This window comes from Prenolepis imparis, unplaced genomic scaffold (genome assembly GCF_030444845.1).
Source record: "Prenolepis imparis isolate NDT839.2.m4 unplaced genomic scaffold, iyPreImpa1.0 SCAF_3, whole genome shotgun sequence".
Classification (NCBI taxonomy): Eukaryota; Metazoa; Arthropoda; class Insecta; order Hymenoptera; family Formicidae; genus Prenolepis; species Prenolepis imparis.
In genome coordinates, this window is record NW_028141161.1 from 2,377,858 (window position 1) to 2,395,681 (window position 17,824).

Consider the following 17,824-nt stretch of genomic DNA (forward strand, 5'->3'; position numbering starts at 1 on the left):
TGACGGCCTGACTATTCTCAATTGTTTAGTATGTAATCTTGTGAGTCTATTTGTGTAACGATAAACAATAACACTGTAGGAAGGGGTCGGCGAACGGAAATTTTACTATAAAGTTTTGTCATTTTTTCTAATATCGAAAAGTAAATGCTGTCTAATTGTTCTGTATCGCTTTGTAAATTTATTGTTTTTTATGCATCTCCGATAATAGTCTTTTTTAGAAAAGATTCTTTGTCTAAGATTTTTGTGTCGTTTCAATTAAATTTATGGTTAGAAAGACGATGGTCTGTTATTACGGAACTCTGCGTTGAATTTCTGTTAATATGATTGCGGTGTTCGTTAGTTCTGGTTTTCAAGAATCTGCTGGTCTGGCCTATATATGAGGCGTCGCAATCGTTGCACGAGATCTTGTAAACCACATTTCTGTGTAGTTCTATTGGCAGGTTGTCTTTATGAACTTTTATGAAGTTGTTAAGTTTGTTCATACTCGTGTATGATAACTTTGAATTCAAATCTCGAATTGCATGATCAAACTGCTCTGAGATACCGGAAATGTATATTGGAAATGGGATATTTAAAAAAGAGGTAATCTGTTTTTCTGTTAATATATCAATGTTGGAAGATGTTGAATGTTTTTCTATTGTGGTTTTTTCAATGAGAAATTTGAGTCGTTGTTGGATGATATTGATTATATATTGTAACGGGTATCTGTTGTCAAATAAGATATTGACCACGAGTTCTAAGTTTTTTTGGTGAAATTTCGGGTGAGAGAGGAGAAAGGCTCGATCTGTCAATCGAATAATCGTCTCTTTCTTCTGGCAAAGGTGATCCTGCGAGTCGAAATTTAGATATCTTCCCGAGAAAGTCGGTTTGTGAAACCAATCGAATTCTAAACCGTTGTTATTAACAATGATAATTACATCTAAGAAGTTTAATCGGTTGTCGCCGCCCTCTTCCATGGTGAACTGTAATCTCAGGTGAAACGAATTAAAGATCTTAAGTATAATATATCTTTAAGCATAGAGGAGGGGGCCGCCAACGCGATGTCATCTACGTATCTCACAAAGAACGGGAAATTAACCGGTATGTGTGCAATCGCTTTTTTCTCTAAATCTTGAAGTGTAATGTCCGCTATTATCGGAGATAAAGGAGAGCCCATAGGTGTGCCGAAAGTTTGCCGGTAATATAAATTATTGAAAGAGAAATATGTAGAGTCTAATATTAGTCGAAATCTTCCAAAAAACTATCTCTCGGAATTTTACAGTTTGTTTCTATATATTTCCATCTTTTTTCGATACTGTTTATCGCTAAATCTAATGGTACTTTGGTGAATAACGATACTACGTCTAAAGATACAATTTTATAGTGTTCGTCGATGTAAGTGTTACTTAATTTTTTTATTAATTCAAAGCTGTCCTTGATGTGACTGGCTGCCGACGGTATCGAACTATGAATAATATCGTGGATGAACTTAGCTAGAGAATACAGCGGGCTGTTCTTTGATGAGACAATAATTCGGAGGGGGCAATTCGGCTTGTGTATTTTTGGCAACCCATAGGCTTTCGGTAATACACTATTTAAACATATTAATGTTTTATATTGTTTTTCGGAAATATAATTATTATTTTTCCAAGGGATCAATGGTTAGATTGGCTATGAGAGCTCAAGCACAGTTAATGAGGTGCGATATTTATTCCATGAGTATTTTCTTGCGGAATACGATTACAAAAATATGTATAATTGGCGTACGTTTCGGCTCTTTTTTTGAGCCTTCATCAGTGCAAAGTAAGTATAAAATAATAAAATTACAATCATTGGATTAAACTCTTATAATTATGCATTATGGTGTCGGGAAAACTACAGTTATGTTTTACGTCTTCAAAGGCAGCTGTGTATTGTATATTATGTGGCTGCATCTGAGATTTAAGTTAGGTTGTTATTACTCTTATTTATCAATAATCAGACGATATGTGTGAGGAACATACGAGGGTGGTTTGAAAAGTCCGTGCAAAGTCAGAGAGATGGCACCACTGGTGCGTATCGGAGTTATTTTTAGTTAGTAGCATCTCTTGGAAGAACACACACCAAGTTTCAGCCAGATCGGTCTATTTCTCTGTGTTTGGCGTTTGTTTGAATCGAGAAAGTCGAGTGATTTCCAAAAAATGGATGAAAGAGAATTTCGTGTGTTGATAAAACATTACTTTATGAAAGGCAAATCGCCTCAGAAGACTAAGGAGAAGCTTGATAAACATTATGGTGAATCTGCACCTTCGATTAGAACAGTTTATAAGTGGTTTCAAAATTTTCGGAGTGGCCATATGAGCACAAGTGACGCTGAACGTTCTGGACGCCCTATTGAGGTCACTACTCCAGAAATCATTGATAAAATCCATGATATGATGATGGATGATAGAAGAGTGAAGGTGCGCGAGATTGCTAGTGCTGTGGGCATCTCGAGTGAACGGGTACATAATATTTTGCATCAACATTTGGGCATGAAAAAACTATCCGCAAGATGGGTGCCGCGATTGCTCACAGTTGACAACAAACGAAATCGTGTGAGGTGTTCCAAGGACGGTTTGCAGCTGTTTCAGCGGAATCCACAGGACTTTAAGCGTCGTTTCGTCACTGTGGACGAAACATGGATACACCACTACACGCCTGAGACCAAGGAACAGTCCAAACAATGGGTTGCCAGCGGGGAGTCTGCACCAAAGAAGGCGAAGACCATTCTTTCGGCCGGGAAAGTTATGGCGACTGTCTTTTGGGATTCGCAAGGAATAATCCTCATAGACTATTTGGAAAAGGGCAAAACTATTACAGGTGCATATTATTCATCGTTATTGGACCGTTTGAAAACCGAGCTGCAAGAAAAACGTCCACGATTGGCCCACAAAAAAGTCCTTTTCCATCACGACAACGCACCAGCTCACTCATCTGTAGTTGTAGCCGCAAAATTGATGGAATTAAGGTTCCAACTCGTTCCGCATCCCCCCTATTCTCCAGATTTGGCTCCCTCGGACTACTACTTGTTCCCCAATATGAAGAAATGGCTGGGGGGAAACATTTTATTCAAACGAGGAGGTGATTGCGGAAACGAATGCCTATTTTGCAGAGTTGGACCAATCTTATTATTTGGAAGGGATCAACAAACTGGAGCAGCGTTGGACGAAGTGTATAAGCCTAAAAGGAGACTACGTTGAAAAATAAAAAAAGTTTATCCCGAAAAATTAAGTAGTTTTCATTTTTGCACGGACTTTTCAAACCACCCTCGTATACCTCATCTACTTACAAATACGATATCGCAGTTGCCATCGCAGTATACAGATGTAGTCTTCTTTCATTTTTTTAAAATAAGAAGAATGTCGACTTGAAAAGGAATGCACAGACAGAAGTAGTATAATAATTGTCTATTTCAACGACAATAATTCGACTAGTGTCGAGAGTGGTTAAAGCCAACATAAATAGGTCTTTATCGTTAACTTTATCGTTAACAAGTCAGGATAACAAAACAATATAAAAGGTCATCTATACAAGGGCGTTAAAAAGTATAATAAAACTAAATATAAATATAATGTAAATGAAATATAAATATGCGAAATTAAATGTGGATAAATTAGAATGTCATCTAAAATAATAATAACGGGAAGTTTTTTGTCTGTATGACGTCACATATAAATTAGTCTAACATATAAGTAAAATATGTTTTTTATTTTTATATCGCTAGTAAATTAATCAACAGGGTAGTTAAATTAATCGACCACACTAGCCAATGAATTTGTCTAAGTTATTACTTTATCGACCATATGGTTGTGGTCTTTATAAAGTATAACTTGAAATTATTAATTACAAATTTTTCATAAGTGAGAAAAATATTGGTCCGAAAGTCGCTGAATCGGGAATCTATATAAAAGCAAAAGAGAAAAGTATTGTTTCGAAGGGTCTGAATAGCTTAGAGGTAAGAGCAGTCGCCCGGAAAGCGAAAGACTCGGGTTTGATTCCCGATTCAGCGACTTTCGGACCAATATTTTTCTCACTTATGAAAAATTTGTAATTAATAATTTCAAGTTATACTTTATAAAGACCACAACCATATGGTCGATAAAGTAATAACTTAGACAAATTCATTGGCTAGTGTGGTCGATTAATTTAACTACCCTGTTGATTAATTTACTAGCGATATAAAAATAAAAAACATATTTAAATTTGCTCCTGGACCTAATCATGGAGCCCACCCGTATAGATGAGTTTCCAACTGTTTAGTATACGCCGGCGGATATACAAGGCGTTATTTACAAATAAACTATATAAAAGCAAAAGAGAAAAGTATTGTTTCGAAGGGTCTGAATAGCTTAGAGGTAAGAGCAGTCGCCCGGAAAGCGAAAGACTCGGGTTCGATTCCCGATTCAGCGACTTTCGGACCAATATTTTTCTCACTTATGAAAAATTTGTAATTAATAATTTCAAGTTATACTTTATAAAGACCACAACCATATGGTCGATAAAGTAATAACTTAGACAAATTCATTGGCTAGTGTGGTCGATTAATTTAACTACCCTGTTGATATAAGTAAAATTAATGTCAATTAAAATAGTCCTGAATTAAAACTATAAGATCTAGGTCAGAATAGTTTGATAAATTTGGAAATCATTAAAGACAAATCAATATATCGAGAAATTAATTACTGCTGTCCTTATATTTTAGGAAGTTTATTAATTAGAGGCGAATATATGTCTGGTAACAGTTCCGTGTCCGTCTGTAAATTTATACTACTTTGTTGTCTCTTTATGAACAACATTTCTGACGTTAATCGTTTAGATAATATTGGTTCTCTGTCTAATATCTGAACATCATCCCATCTAAAATCGTGATCGAATTCACGTCTGTGTTCCGTTATAACAGAACGATTTGCAGTGTGCTACCTTATGTGATTATGATGTTCTTTAACTCTCGTCTTTAACTGCCTACTCGTTTGGCCAACATAAGAAGCATCACAATTATTACATTCTATTTTATAAACTGTGTTACAACAGTTGATATTTAGTAGAGGGTCTTGATGGACTTTAATAAGGTCGTTCATTTTATTAAGGCCCGTATATGCAATTCTATAATTAATTTTTTTCACTGTGTTTTTAAATTTTTCCGAAATGATGGGAACATAAGGTATGACAAAAAACAAATTTTGCTCTTCGTTCTACTTACAAGTAATTTTTTCTTCAATCACATGTTTTTTATTATTAAGTATCGCATGTATTATTTTTCCATTTTGTGAGCAAAGAGCGAAGATTGTTTATTATAGATCTTGTTGGATCTTTTTTGATTTTTGTATATGTATTCTGATCGTCAAGTAAGTTACACATTTGTTCCAGGTAAACATCCTTATCCATTGCGACGGTAATGTTGCCTTTATCTGCCCTGGTGAATATGATGTTCGGATTGTTCTGCATAAACTTTTTGGTAAAATTTGAAGCTTTTGTTAAGTATTGTTCTTGAGGAAAGAGACGAATGTTGTGGTTAGAGAAACGGTTAATTATATGGAATGTTCTGTTTTTAGCTGATAATCGATTGTTGGCAGGTAATCTATCTATATTGAATTCGACATGTTTAATGAGTTCTAACAGCATCTTGTCTTTATTCGTGATCGGTAAAGAGAAATTTCCTCCCAATTGTAGCAAGCTTTGTAGTTGTTTTGGGATATGCAAGCGTGATAGGTTTTTGAACCAATTGTTTTTTAAATCTGAAATTGGAGGTAAGAAATAATTAAAATTATCTGGGACTAAGGAGATTTTGACGGAGTTTGATGAGGGTGATGCAGGAAGGGGGGAGAGCGAGAAAGAAGTATCTATTGTTGTCATAGTTGTTTGAAATTGGAGCGAAGGTTTTTTCTCTGCGGTAAAGTCGTCTGTGTTAGTCATCGTGAAATAATATGTGATGGGGCGAATCTGTTTGTTAATAGTTTGTAAGTGTTTTTTCTGTAGCCAATTAAATTTCTTATGTAATCTGTCGCGATTGCTCACAAAATAGAATTGTAGAGAGCTGTTCTGTTTACTGAAAAAATTATTACATGTATGAGTTGGTAGTACATTTGTAATGCGTTTTGTGAGACGTATAATCTCATGTGGTGTAGCGCGAATGTACGATAAGCATCGCTAATCTCGTATCTAAAAATCCCTCCAATGAAACGACTTGTTAAGTTTTTTAGTTTGGAGACAGATCTGGGGTGGTGTCTTGAAAACCAGAACTAACGAACACTGCAATCATATTAACAGAAATTCAACGCAGAGTTCCGTAATGACAGACCATCGTCTTTCTAACCATGAATTTAATTGAAACGACATAAAAATCTTAGACAAAGAATCTTTTCTAAAAAAGAGACTATTATCGGAGATGCATAAAAAACAATAAATTTACAAAGCGATACAGAACAATTAGACAGCATTTACTTTTCGATATTAGAAAAAATGACGAAAATTTATAGTTAAATTTCTGCTCGCCGACTCCTTCCTACAGTGTTATTGTTTATCGTTACACAAATAGACTCACAATATTACATAGTAAACAATTGAGAATAGTCAGGCCGTCACAGTGTTAACGAACGTATTATCCGCGTGACATATTTGTATGTTAGAAATGTGCGTGCTTATTTCACGACGATAATGCGGAAAGCATCTTGTATGTTGCATTAATTGCGTTTGCCCTCATGCATCTGTCTGGTGGGTTGCCTCATTCTTCATATGTACTTATTCATCAAATACTTATTTAAAAAATTTCACAACTAATTAATTAAGAAAGTACACCGTTCTCTCGACGGATGGAACCGACGATTGGCAGCCCCGACCTGGCAATGCATGGTTTAATTGTTATTATTCTGCGTGACTTGCAATTTATGAAGCGCTAACTCGACATTATTGTTAATAGGTAACAACCTTTATTTAAATTAGACAATCTGTATTAAAACTTTCCTCGTTCTGCTAACTGTACTCGAAGACAACCTTTTTCTCTTCTTGTCAACATTAATACATATATACAAAAAATTTTTTCATTTTTTTATATTTTTGTCCATATAATTACTGAGAATGACCCGAAAACGGAGCCGAAACGTTTAATCAATAAATTTTAAGAAGATAAACAAGTGTAATTCTTCGAACATTCACCTTGCGATCGGCTCTTATTAGCCCAATTTAACTTTATTTTATTTTATTTTTGACTTTTATTTAGTCATTTTTATAAAAATTTATAGTGTTTTATTTTTTATAAAATTTTGAATTTTTTGAGAAATGTCTGTGGTTGCTCTAACTTCCGTAAATTTTAAGATATCGAGATAAATTTTTTTATATAAATAGACTATCATTAAAGGATGATTGGTATTGAATTTGTCGAGGACCGGTTTCATTTTTTAAGGGTTCATTTTTTATAAAATTTTGAATTTTTTGAGAAATGTCTGTGTTTGCTCTAATTTCCGTAAATTTTAAAATCGGGATAAATTTTTTTACATAAATAGACTATGATTTAAGGATGTTTGGAATTGAGTTTGGCGATGATTGGTGAAAGAATTCATTTTTTATATAATTTTGAATTTTTAAGAAATTTGCATTTTTATTTTTCGCAAATTTTGAGATATCAAACTAATTCTTTTTTACATGAATAAAGTACTATTAAAGAATATTTGGTATTGAGTTTAACAAGGATCGGTGAAAAGGTTCATTTTTTATAAAGTTTTTATAAAATTTATTTTGAAAATTTATGTGGTTATTTTATCTTCCGTGAATTTTGAGATATCAGACAAATTTTTCTACATAAACAGAATATCATTAAAGGATGTTTGCTATTTATTATAATTTGACGAGGATCAGTGAAAGTGCTTTTTTATAAAATTATCAATTTCAAAATATGTTTGTACATGCTTTAACATTCGTAAATTTTGAAATATCGAACTAATCGAATTTTTAAAATGGTTTATTTTTTATAAAATTTTTAATTATTTTATTTAAATAATTTTTTGAAAATTCTGAATAAAATATCATTAAAGCATGATTGATATTAAATTTGTTGAGAATTGGTCAATTTCTTTTAATTGTAAATTGACAAATTATACAACATTCAGAACACAGTAGCATAAAAATTTAAAAAAATTTTTTTAAGAAAATATTTTTTAAAATTATATATAGGGTTTGCTAGTATTGGAAAAAATTGTGCAAATGGAAATTTGCACATTGCTTCCTCATCATTTTATTTTGCTCATTAAGATGGTTTTTCAATTATGGCTTCCTCATAGAGGAAGCTTAACTTGCACATTGCCATAATTGAGAAACCATCTTAATGAGCAAAATAAAATGGTGAAGAAGCAATGTGCAAGTTAAGCTTTCTCTATGAGGAAGCCATAATTGAAAAACCATCTTAATTAGCAAAATAAAATGGTGAGGAAGCAATGTGCAAATTTCCATTTGCACAATTTAAAAAATTTTTTTATTCATTCACAATTAATAAGAACAGCAAAAATTATTATTTCATATTTCATCGATTTAAATATAATTATAGTGAATTAATGAGATTTTTGCAACGAAAATGAGCCCAAACACGACATGAATCGTATAATTTTTAATAAAATTATAATTAAATATTTATAACTAAAAATAATTAAATATTGATAATTGATCTAATTATAAATTATCCGATTTACGTACGTCGTGTAGCCGAACTTTTTAGCATGATGGAAAGAGACAATAACGGGAGACCGGTATATATTTGTTTTTGTGAGACAGTCGGAACAATCGTTCGATTTTCGACGTATTATGAAAACATTAAGTGTGTTTAGACGAAATGTAACGGAATTATTGAGAATACAAAAAGCGTCTCGGAGAGTTTTACGAACCGTAACGGAACAAAGAATGACTCTTGTCAATCCTGACTATATATTTAATTATCTTTCTCTTGCCTGTGACTACAGTCGTGTTTATTGTCGTTTTCATCGCAACAAAATAATTAAATCAATAAAATTATTTATAAAACGATAAATTGAGAAATGTAAAAGTTTTATTATATTCGAGTTAAATTTGAATTATTATGTATAAAAGATATATCCGATATGTTGTTAGCGGGAGCGAAACAATAGAACAAGCTAGGAGCAAGTGAAAAGATTGACAAAAAAATTCCAAATTTCTTGTATCATTTTTTTTATCTAGTCACAATTTGCGAGAAGAACTAAAACTTTTATTTCATATTTTATCAGTTTAAAAATAATTGATTAATGATAATGGATGAATGAGATGTTTGCTATGAAATTAAATTGCGAAATTGCGAAACAAGCTTTATTTCATAAGATGTAAATCTTTGAATTATTACATATAAAAGATATCTCCGAACCCCTATTAAGCTGGCCCCACCACCAACGCCAAATAAAGTCGCACCTATCAATTAATTTAGTGCTAATTATGTGCTAATTTGTTGCCGTAGTCCGGATTTTGTCTCTCAAACCGTTTAGCAGGAATTAACGTTTAAAGTGACATTAAGCTAGCCCCCCCACCCCTAATGAAAAAAATATATAGAATGCTCCGCGCCGTGTCAAGTAAAGGTAACTCTAAAAATGTGTTGATCCTTTGTTTTTGGTATCAAAATAATCTACAGACAGTGTACTAACCAAATAAATGCAAAACTGAATTTGTTGCTCGATTTTAACTATCAAAACGCGACGCTTTGTCGTCACGGAACACATACGTTATACACGAACAATATGCTAACTAAATAAATGCAAATCCGAATTTGTTGCTCGATTTAAACTATTTAATTAAAGACTGTCGCCGCGGAACATATATATATGTCGCGCGGAAATATATCATAAAATTAATAAAAATATTAGTTGCTCGGCTGTTTTTTGTATTAAAATTATCTACAAACAATATACTAACTAAATAAATAAGAAATTGAATTTGTTGCTCGATTTAAACTATTTAATTAAAGACTTTGTCGCCGCGGAACATATATGTCGCGCGGAAAAATATCATAAAATTGATAAAAAAATTAGTTGCTCGGCTATTTTTGATATTAAATTAACGACAAACAATATGCTAACTAAATAAATGCAAATCCGAATTTGTTGCTCGATTTAAACTATTTAATTAAAGACTGTCGCCGCGGAACATATATATATGTCGCGCGGAAAAATATCATAAAATTGATAAAAAAATTAGTTGCTCAGCTGTTTTTGGTATTAAAATGATCTACAAACAATATGCTAACTAAATAAATGCAAAACCGAATTTGTTGCTCGATTTAAACTATTTAATTAAAGACATTGTCGCCGCGGAACATATACGTCGCGCGAACTTATATCATAAAATTGATTAAAAAATTAGTTGCTCGGCTCTTTTTGGTATTAAAATGATCTACAAACAATATGCTAACTAAATAAATGCAAACCCGAATTTGTTGCTCGATTTAAACTATTTAATTAAAGACTTTGTCGCCGCGAAACATCGTATATTAAATAAAGGAGCTGCAATATTGGTTTTGTCTTAGTCAATAATAATTAATTTTTTAACAAATATATGTGCATAATTGGACATATGCGGATATATGGAATTGGATTATATGTGCATTTTTAACATTGCAAAACAATTTTTAGTACTCGTGGAAGCTATATATTTTTTTTCTGGAATATAATTTATATACAATAAGAATTAATATTAATTTCTCTCGCATCTAATTCTTTAGGGGGGTTAGAGGGGATGTATAGAATAAAAATCTCAAGTATGAGATTATTCCATACAAGACTTGGCAGTATACCAAGCAGTAAAATTCGTGCCCTGTGCACAATTAATTTAATTCTAGCGAAAAATTAAATTTCGTTGGAATACGCATCAAAACCGCGTTCGGCTCTTAAGGCCTATCTTATATTTGTATAATTTATATAAATTTTTTTATATGTAAATTTTTTTTATTTGTTATTGTATATGTACACATTTCCTTTGTGTATGTGTACATGACGTCCTTGTTGGCCACGGCCACGTCCTCCTCCTCGTCCTCCTCCTCGTCCTCTTCTCCATCCTCTACTACGTCCTCAGTATCCATTAAAATTTAGTTGCATCCTTTGTCTTATGTTACTGACAATGAGTGAATTTGGTAAATATTGACAACAGGGGAACCCAGCCCCAATCACCTTGACCTTGACATATGTTGTCAAGGTCATAGGCCTGAGTAACCTCCAACAAATTTTAGCCGTCGCTCCTTCTTAAGAAGAAAGTTATTAACAAAAAAAAGATTTGTAAAAATAAAAATTTGTACGTAGTCTAACAGTGAAAAACTTGATGACAGAGTTCATAGAAATAGCTCTAGCTATACTATATACCTGTTCGACGAGGGTTTTGGTCTCGTCGGATAGGCGATCTGGCAAAAGTTATTCAACCAAATTCAATAATAGAAGATAGAGAATAACAAGCAAATTAAAGCAAAGCGACTCACCATTGGCGGCACGTGGAGTCCTCTCATCGATTTATGGCCTCCTTCGGAATTCGATCGTCTCCGGTCTTCTCTTATGCAATCCAACCTTCATGCATAGAGTGCAATAATTAGCGGCAAGCAGGCAAGCTAGCAGGCAATAAGCAGTTAGAAGATAGATATAGTGAGAGCCATCCAAGTAGAAGATAGAGAGAGAGTGTGTATTATAGTGCGGAGCGTGTTGAGGTCCGTCCGCTCTCCTCACGGCGCTGTGGGCAAGTGCTTTTCTCGCTGGAAAGGATAAGCCGTGAGGCAGTAATTTCGTCCTGCGTGACAATTTTGATATCGCCGGCGGCAATCGATGGCAGCACCGATACGGTGAGTCGCAATATCGAATGATTTGCCAAATCGCCTCTCGCCGATTATATCGACTACAACACTATTTGAAACATTTACAAACAATAAGCGATTTATACAACTAATTACAATAAAGTATAATCTTGCAACTACTATCTACAATTATATACAAGTGTGTGCGCCAAACATGCCGCCCACCAAAATACAATGTATTTTATCAAGGTCTAATTTTCTGGCGGCGAGTTGCCCGACGGCAAGGGGCACAATTTTAGAGGGCGAGTGAGAACGCTGTCGGCCGTTCTCACCACGGCGACACGAGGGATCCCGTCCGCTCCGGGATGTAGACGCTCGACCCGGCCTCGCCTCCAATGTAGAGGCGAAGCGTTCTCATCCTTGATGAGAACCAAGGCACCTTCCCGGAGGGGTTCGATTCGTTTGAGCCACTTGGGGCGTTGTTGTAGAGAATGCAGGTACTCTGCGTGCCAACGCTTCCAGAATTCTTGGTGCATCCGAACTACGAATCGCCACCTGTCCAGTTGCCTTCCCGGCACATGCGTCAGATCGGAATCTAGGAGTTCTACGAGAGGTTCCGAGACGAGGAAATGACCCGGAGACAAAACCCCGAGATCATTAGGATCGGAGTTCATTGGACAGATCGGTCGCGAGTTTAAGACAGCTTCAATCTGAGCCAGCACCGTGCTAAACTCCTCGATCGAGAGAACTTGATCACCAACTACTCGCTTGAGATGAGTTTTCATGGACTTAACGCCCGCTTCCCACAAGCCGCCGAAATGTGGCGCCGAAGGGGGGTTAAATGACCACTGTATTTTCTCAGACTCCGAAGCGTGCTGCATAAACGCGACCAGTTCTCGTTGAGCCCCAACAAAATTAGTACCGCAGTCGCTGTAGATCAGCGAGCATCGTCCGCGTCTTCATCTGGCGATGAATCGTCGCAGAGCGGCGAGAAACGAATCGGTGGAGAGCGAAGAAACCAGCTCCAAATGAACGGCTTTCACGACGAAACAAACGAACAAGCAAACATATGCCTTACTAGCGGTGACTCCACGAGCACGACGAGAGGTTACCGAGAAAGGTCCGGCGTAATCCACTCCTGTCACCGAAAAGGGCTTGACTTGTCGGATACGTTCCGATGGCAAGTCCGTCATGTATGGTTGGAGAGGGCGAGGATCAGCTCTAAAACAACGATAACATTTCGATAGAACGCGCTTGATAGCACGTTGCATTCCAAGGATCCAGAAATGTCGAGTGAGAAGATACTGCATTGCCCGCCTACCAGGATGTAGATGGACTTGATAAGCCCTTTCGATTATAAGATCTGTCAAACGATGTCGATTGGGAAGTAAAGCTGGATGTCTTGCCTCATACGGCAAGGACGAATGTTCCAATCGGCCGCCCACTCTGAGGATTCCGCTGGAGTCGAGGAAAGGGGCGAGCTTGCGTAGCTCCCTCGAAATTCCCTTCCTGGTTTCCAATCGGCGAAGATCCTTCGAAAAAAATTGCGATTGCACGAACCTAATTAACAACAACAATGCAGAGTGAGCCTCTAATTGATCGACCGCCCTTGTTGCAGCGACGGCCTTAGATCGAGCCTTGTCACGAAATCTTAGACAATAAGCTACGACACGACAAATTTTGTCCAACGACGAAATTCTCTCGACAAGCGAATCAAATATCGAGGACTTATCTACTAGAACGAAAGTCGAGCTCTTAAGCTCTTCCGCAATATGGTTCTCCGAATTATACTGCGGTTCGATTCGAGACTTGAATTCAAGTAACCAAGTGGGACCATTCCACCAAAGATCACAATTTATTAATTGTTGAGGAGTCAATCCTCGTGAGCACGGGTCTGCAGGATTTGAATCCGTGCTGACGTGACCCCATGCTGAGATCGATATGTTCTCCTGGATCTGCGCAACACGATTTCGCACAAATGTTTTCCATCTATGAGGAGCAGAACGAATCCAATGTAAGGCGACCATCGAATCCGACCAGGCATACATCGCGTCCAATTCAACCCGTTCAGGGAGAACCTGTCACATACATAAGCAATTCAGACAACAAAAGCGCAGCACACAATTCTAGTCGAGGCGATGTGATAGCCTTGAGAGGGGCCACCCTCGACCTTCCAGCAAGAAGACGAACGTGTACGTCGTCCGCTGCAACAATCCGCAAATACACCACCGCTCCGTATTCCCGTTCACTAGCATCGCAGAATCCATGAAGCTCCCTGCGAATCACACAATTCATCGCAATGAATCGAGGGATTCTCAATGCTGTTAAGGCGGTCAACTCGGCTCTGTATGTTTCCCATCGATCGCGAATCTCTAGCGGGGGTTCATCGTCCCAATCCAAGCCGAGAGTCCACAATCTCTGAATCAATCGCTTCGCTGCAAATGTAAGCGGCGTCAAGAAACCGAGAGGATCAAAACTACGAGCCAATTCGGAAAGAATCGAGCGTTTCGTACAGCTGCGATTCAACAGATTAACCTGAAATCCGAAACTATCCGAGTTAGAGTACCATCGAAGGCCTAAAATCTTGAGAAACTGACCGTCTGCTGAATCGAAAGACAATATTGAATTCAAGCACTGCTCTGGATCGAGACCGTCAAGTGCCGCAGGATGACTGCTGGCCCATTTTCTCAAATCAAAACCCGCACTCCAAAGCAGCGACTGTAATTGTTGGCGCAGTTCTCGCGCCTCCTCTATCGAATGGACACTAATAACAAGATCGTCTACATAAAGAGATGACTGTAACGCAGCAGCAGCCAGAGGATAAGTATCCTTGCCTTCCTTTGCCAACTGCAGCAAGCTAATCGCGAGATACGGTGAGGGCGCGATACCGAACGTGACTGTTTTTAATCGATAGTCTGCTATCGAATCAGATTCCGAGAACCTCCAAACTATTCTTTGGTAGTCGCGCTGAGTCGGATCGATCCAAATTTGACGAAACATCTGTTTGACATCGGCGATCAGAGCTACGCTTCCCATGCGAAATTTGAGTAGAATTGCCATGATATCCTGCTGTAACTTCGGGCCACTGAGAAGCGTTTCGTTTAACGACAGGCCGTTGGAACATTTCGACGAAGCATCAAAAACCACGCGTAATTTTGTGGTAGCGCTATCTAATTTTATAACCCCATGGTGCGGTAGGTAATGAACCCGGCCGTCTACCGGAAAAGGCTGATTAACAAGTTCCATGTGATCAGAATTGAGATAATCACGCATGAATTGGTGATAATTTGATCTGAATTCGTCGTCTGACCGAAATCTACGCTCCAACGAACGGAGTCTCCTAATAGCTATCATTCGCGAATCACTAAAGCACGGTGTTTCTCCCGCAAAGGGGTACGAAACTACAAATCGACCTGAAGTATCCCTCTGAGTAGTCTGCGAAAACAACTGCTCGCAATGTTCATCCTCTCCAGACGCCGCTCGATTCGAAACATCCTCCACTTGCCAGAATTTGTTTAGCGTGGCGTCGATCGACTCAAGAACGGTGACAAATGAATGTACCGATCGCGGAGTTGAGGGGAACACTGCACCTGTCAAGACCCATCCAAAGACGGTATTAAAGGCGTCTGGTTCTCCCTCCCCCCCCCCCTTGCGATGACCCTCACTCAACAATGAAACGAAATTCTCGGCTCCTATTAGGATGTCGATTGAACCGGGTACGTGATATCCTGGATCGGCAAGAGTTAAGCCTTTAAGGTGGCTCCAAGGTTTAGCTTCAAAGCCGCAATTAGGTAGCTGAGACGAGATGCACGAAAGAATCGTTGCCGTGATTGGTATACGAACGTCTTCTCGATTGCTAACACGAAGCACGAAAGAAGTACTGCCTCTAGTAGTCGCCGCCCTTGCATCATTTAACGCCAACACCACCCCCCGCTTATGCGTGCGAGGAAAACCTCCCCTCTGCAGACAACTTTCGGTGATAAAATTGGACTGACTGGCGCAGTCCAAGAGAACGCGAACCGGCAGCGGATTATGATGCACATCCAGAATCTCGGCTCTAACGGTAGACAAGAGTACTATCGGAGTAGAGTGCGCAATACTAGCGAGTGCAACCGAGGAACTCGAGGCATTCGAGCCCGTCGATACTGTGCTATTTTCCTCTGATGCGGCTGGAGCGACTGCCTGCGAAGTCGAAAGGTTCCGATCGAAATGCAAAAGAGTATGATGCTTAGCATTACATTTTCGGCAAGTCCAGTGAGAAGGGCAATCCGCCAGACGATGACCTGCACGGAGACAATTAAGACACAGCCTCAATTCCTTCGCCTTGGAGTGGCGTTTGTCTGCAGAAAGCTTTAGGAAGCCAGGGCATTTGGCAATGACATGCGAATCCTTGCACATGAGACACGACACCGCATTCGTTACAAACGAAGAGACGGCGGAAGAAGACTTCGAATCCGCGCCCTTTACATTTTTGTTCGCGGCTCGATTAGTAACGCTTTCACCAACCGGCATCGATGCGAATACCTGAATATATTCCAAAAGAAAATCGACAAGCTGTTTGCATCGCGGAATTTCTTCCTTCCTATGTTCCGATTCAAACTTCTCGCGCAAAGAAGGTGTGAGTTTATCCAATAGAACATTTAAGAGGATAAAGTCCCAGGACTCGGTGGGAAACTGCATTAGATTCAATGCTCGAACGTTTTCATTAAAGATATCCAACAGTTTGCGCAAGGCATCAGCAGAGTCCACCTTCAATGGTTTTGCATTCACCAGAGAATGCCAGTAATGAGTAGCGAGCTTCCGTTTATTCTGATAACGACCGATTAACATGTCGTAAGCAATAGGGTAATGTTCAGGAGAAAGCGGCAAATTTTTTACAATGTTAAGTGCATCTCCGGATAACGATGCCACCAAATACTGATACTTCTCGATAGCCGAGAGCTGAGCATTCCCATGAATCGACGTGTTGTACAAGGCAATAAACGAAGGCCACGATGCAAGCTCTCCCGAAAAACGAGGCAACGAAATTTTGGGAAGTTTCACCTTAGAAGGTGTCGAAACCGGCGTTGTCGGACGAGGCGCAAGGTTCAACGTATAATATATCGACTTTATAGAGTAATGCAACTTATCAAACCGAGCGCGATGGGCATCCTCAACCTCGAAATCCGCATTCGCGTCCTGAATTAATTTCAAATGAGCCTGTTCGAAATCTGATGCGATATCAGCGACATCGTCGTAGCGAGCAAGCAAGGCGGGTTTAAATTTGAAGTCCGTCTGCGCGGCTTCTGCAGTCTCATGGATCTCCGCGATACGTCTAAGACACAATTCGCGTTTAGCTAGAGCGTTCTTCGCCATTCTGAGATCGCGAATATTCCAGTGTACGGTAAAAAAATTCTAATTTAACCGAGCTAGACGACAAAGCGAGTCAAAACTACAATAGCGAAACAATGACAAGAGCAGCCGAAATGAGAGAGAACTCCAGTGAACAGAGAGACGATATCGAGCACGATGGAATGCAGAATCCGAAACCACGAATCTCCGAGAAGACGACTAGAAGTGATAGGCGAACAATCAATTGGTTATTTAAATCGAAAACTTCTCATGACCCTGAAAAGAAAGGTGCCGTGGTTGTTTGTACAATATTAAATCGAAAAAGGCACGCAAAAATACAATTTTCAAATTATAGCAATATCAATTTCTGAACGCAATCAATTCAAGTGATCAACAATATTCAATTCAATATATGTGTATAGCAAGTGAGAAATACCATGTGTAAGGCAATCAACGACAAATCAATGTATCACATATCAACACACACTACAATACACATCAATATAATTCAATAAAAATAAATCAGTATAATCAATAAGGTGATACAAATAATTCAGTATGATCAATATATAGCAATGTGCAATAATATAAATCATGATAGTTCAAAAGAATCACTATAATCAATATAATGCTGCAGTATAAATCGATGTAACAACAATATAATCAATATGGTTCAGAATATAAGCCGATGTAATTCACAAAAATCAAATGATCAAATAGCAATACTGCAGT

At 37.8% G+C, this 17,824-nt stretch overlaps 3 protein-coding genes and 1 pseudogene across 3 annotated transcripts; 1 reads left to right on the forward strand and 3 right to left on the reverse strand.

The window, feature by feature from the left end:
* Positions 1-2,124: 2,124 nt before the first annotated feature.
* LOC145933676 (protein GVQW3-like) lies at positions 2,125-2,712 on the forward strand (annotated as a pseudogene).
* Positions 2,713-12,012: 9,300 nt separating this feature from the next.
* On the reverse strand, positions 12,013-12,642 carry LOC145934229 (uncharacterized). The gene has a single exon (XM_083034600.1). The coding sequence runs from the start codon at positions 12,640-12,642 to the stop codon at positions 12,013-12,015; it is 630 nt and encodes a 209-aa protein (XP_082890726.1).
* A 78-nt stretch (positions 12,643-12,720) lies between these two features.
* LOC145934230 (uncharacterized) lies at positions 12,721-13,809 on the reverse strand. Its single transcript, XM_083034601.1, has one exon. It carries the CDS (start codon positions 13,807-13,809, stop codon positions 12,721-12,723), a length of 1,089 nt encoding a protein of 362 aa, XP_082890727.1.
* Positions 13,810-13,828: 19 nt separating this feature from the next.
* LOC145934232 (uncharacterized) lies at positions 13,829-17,116 on the reverse strand. The gene has a single exon (XM_083034602.1). The coding sequence runs from the start codon at positions 17,114-17,116 to the stop codon at positions 13,829-13,831; it is 3,288 nt and encodes a 1,095-aa protein (XP_082890728.1).
* Positions 17,117-17,824: the final 708 nt, after the last annotated feature.

Coding starts and splice junctions, on each gene's coding strand:
- LOC145934232 (XM_083034602.1), bottom strand. CDS start 17,116: ATGGCGAAGAACGCTCTAGCTAAACGCGAATTGTGTCTTAGACGTATC.
- LOC145934230 (XM_083034601.1), bottom strand. CDS start 13,809: ATGTATGCCTGGTCGGATTCGATGGTCGCCTTACATTGGATTCGTTCT.
- LOC145934229 (XM_083034600.1), bottom strand. CDS start 12,642: ATGCAGCACGCTTCGGAGTCTGAGAAAATACAGTGGTCATTTAACCCC.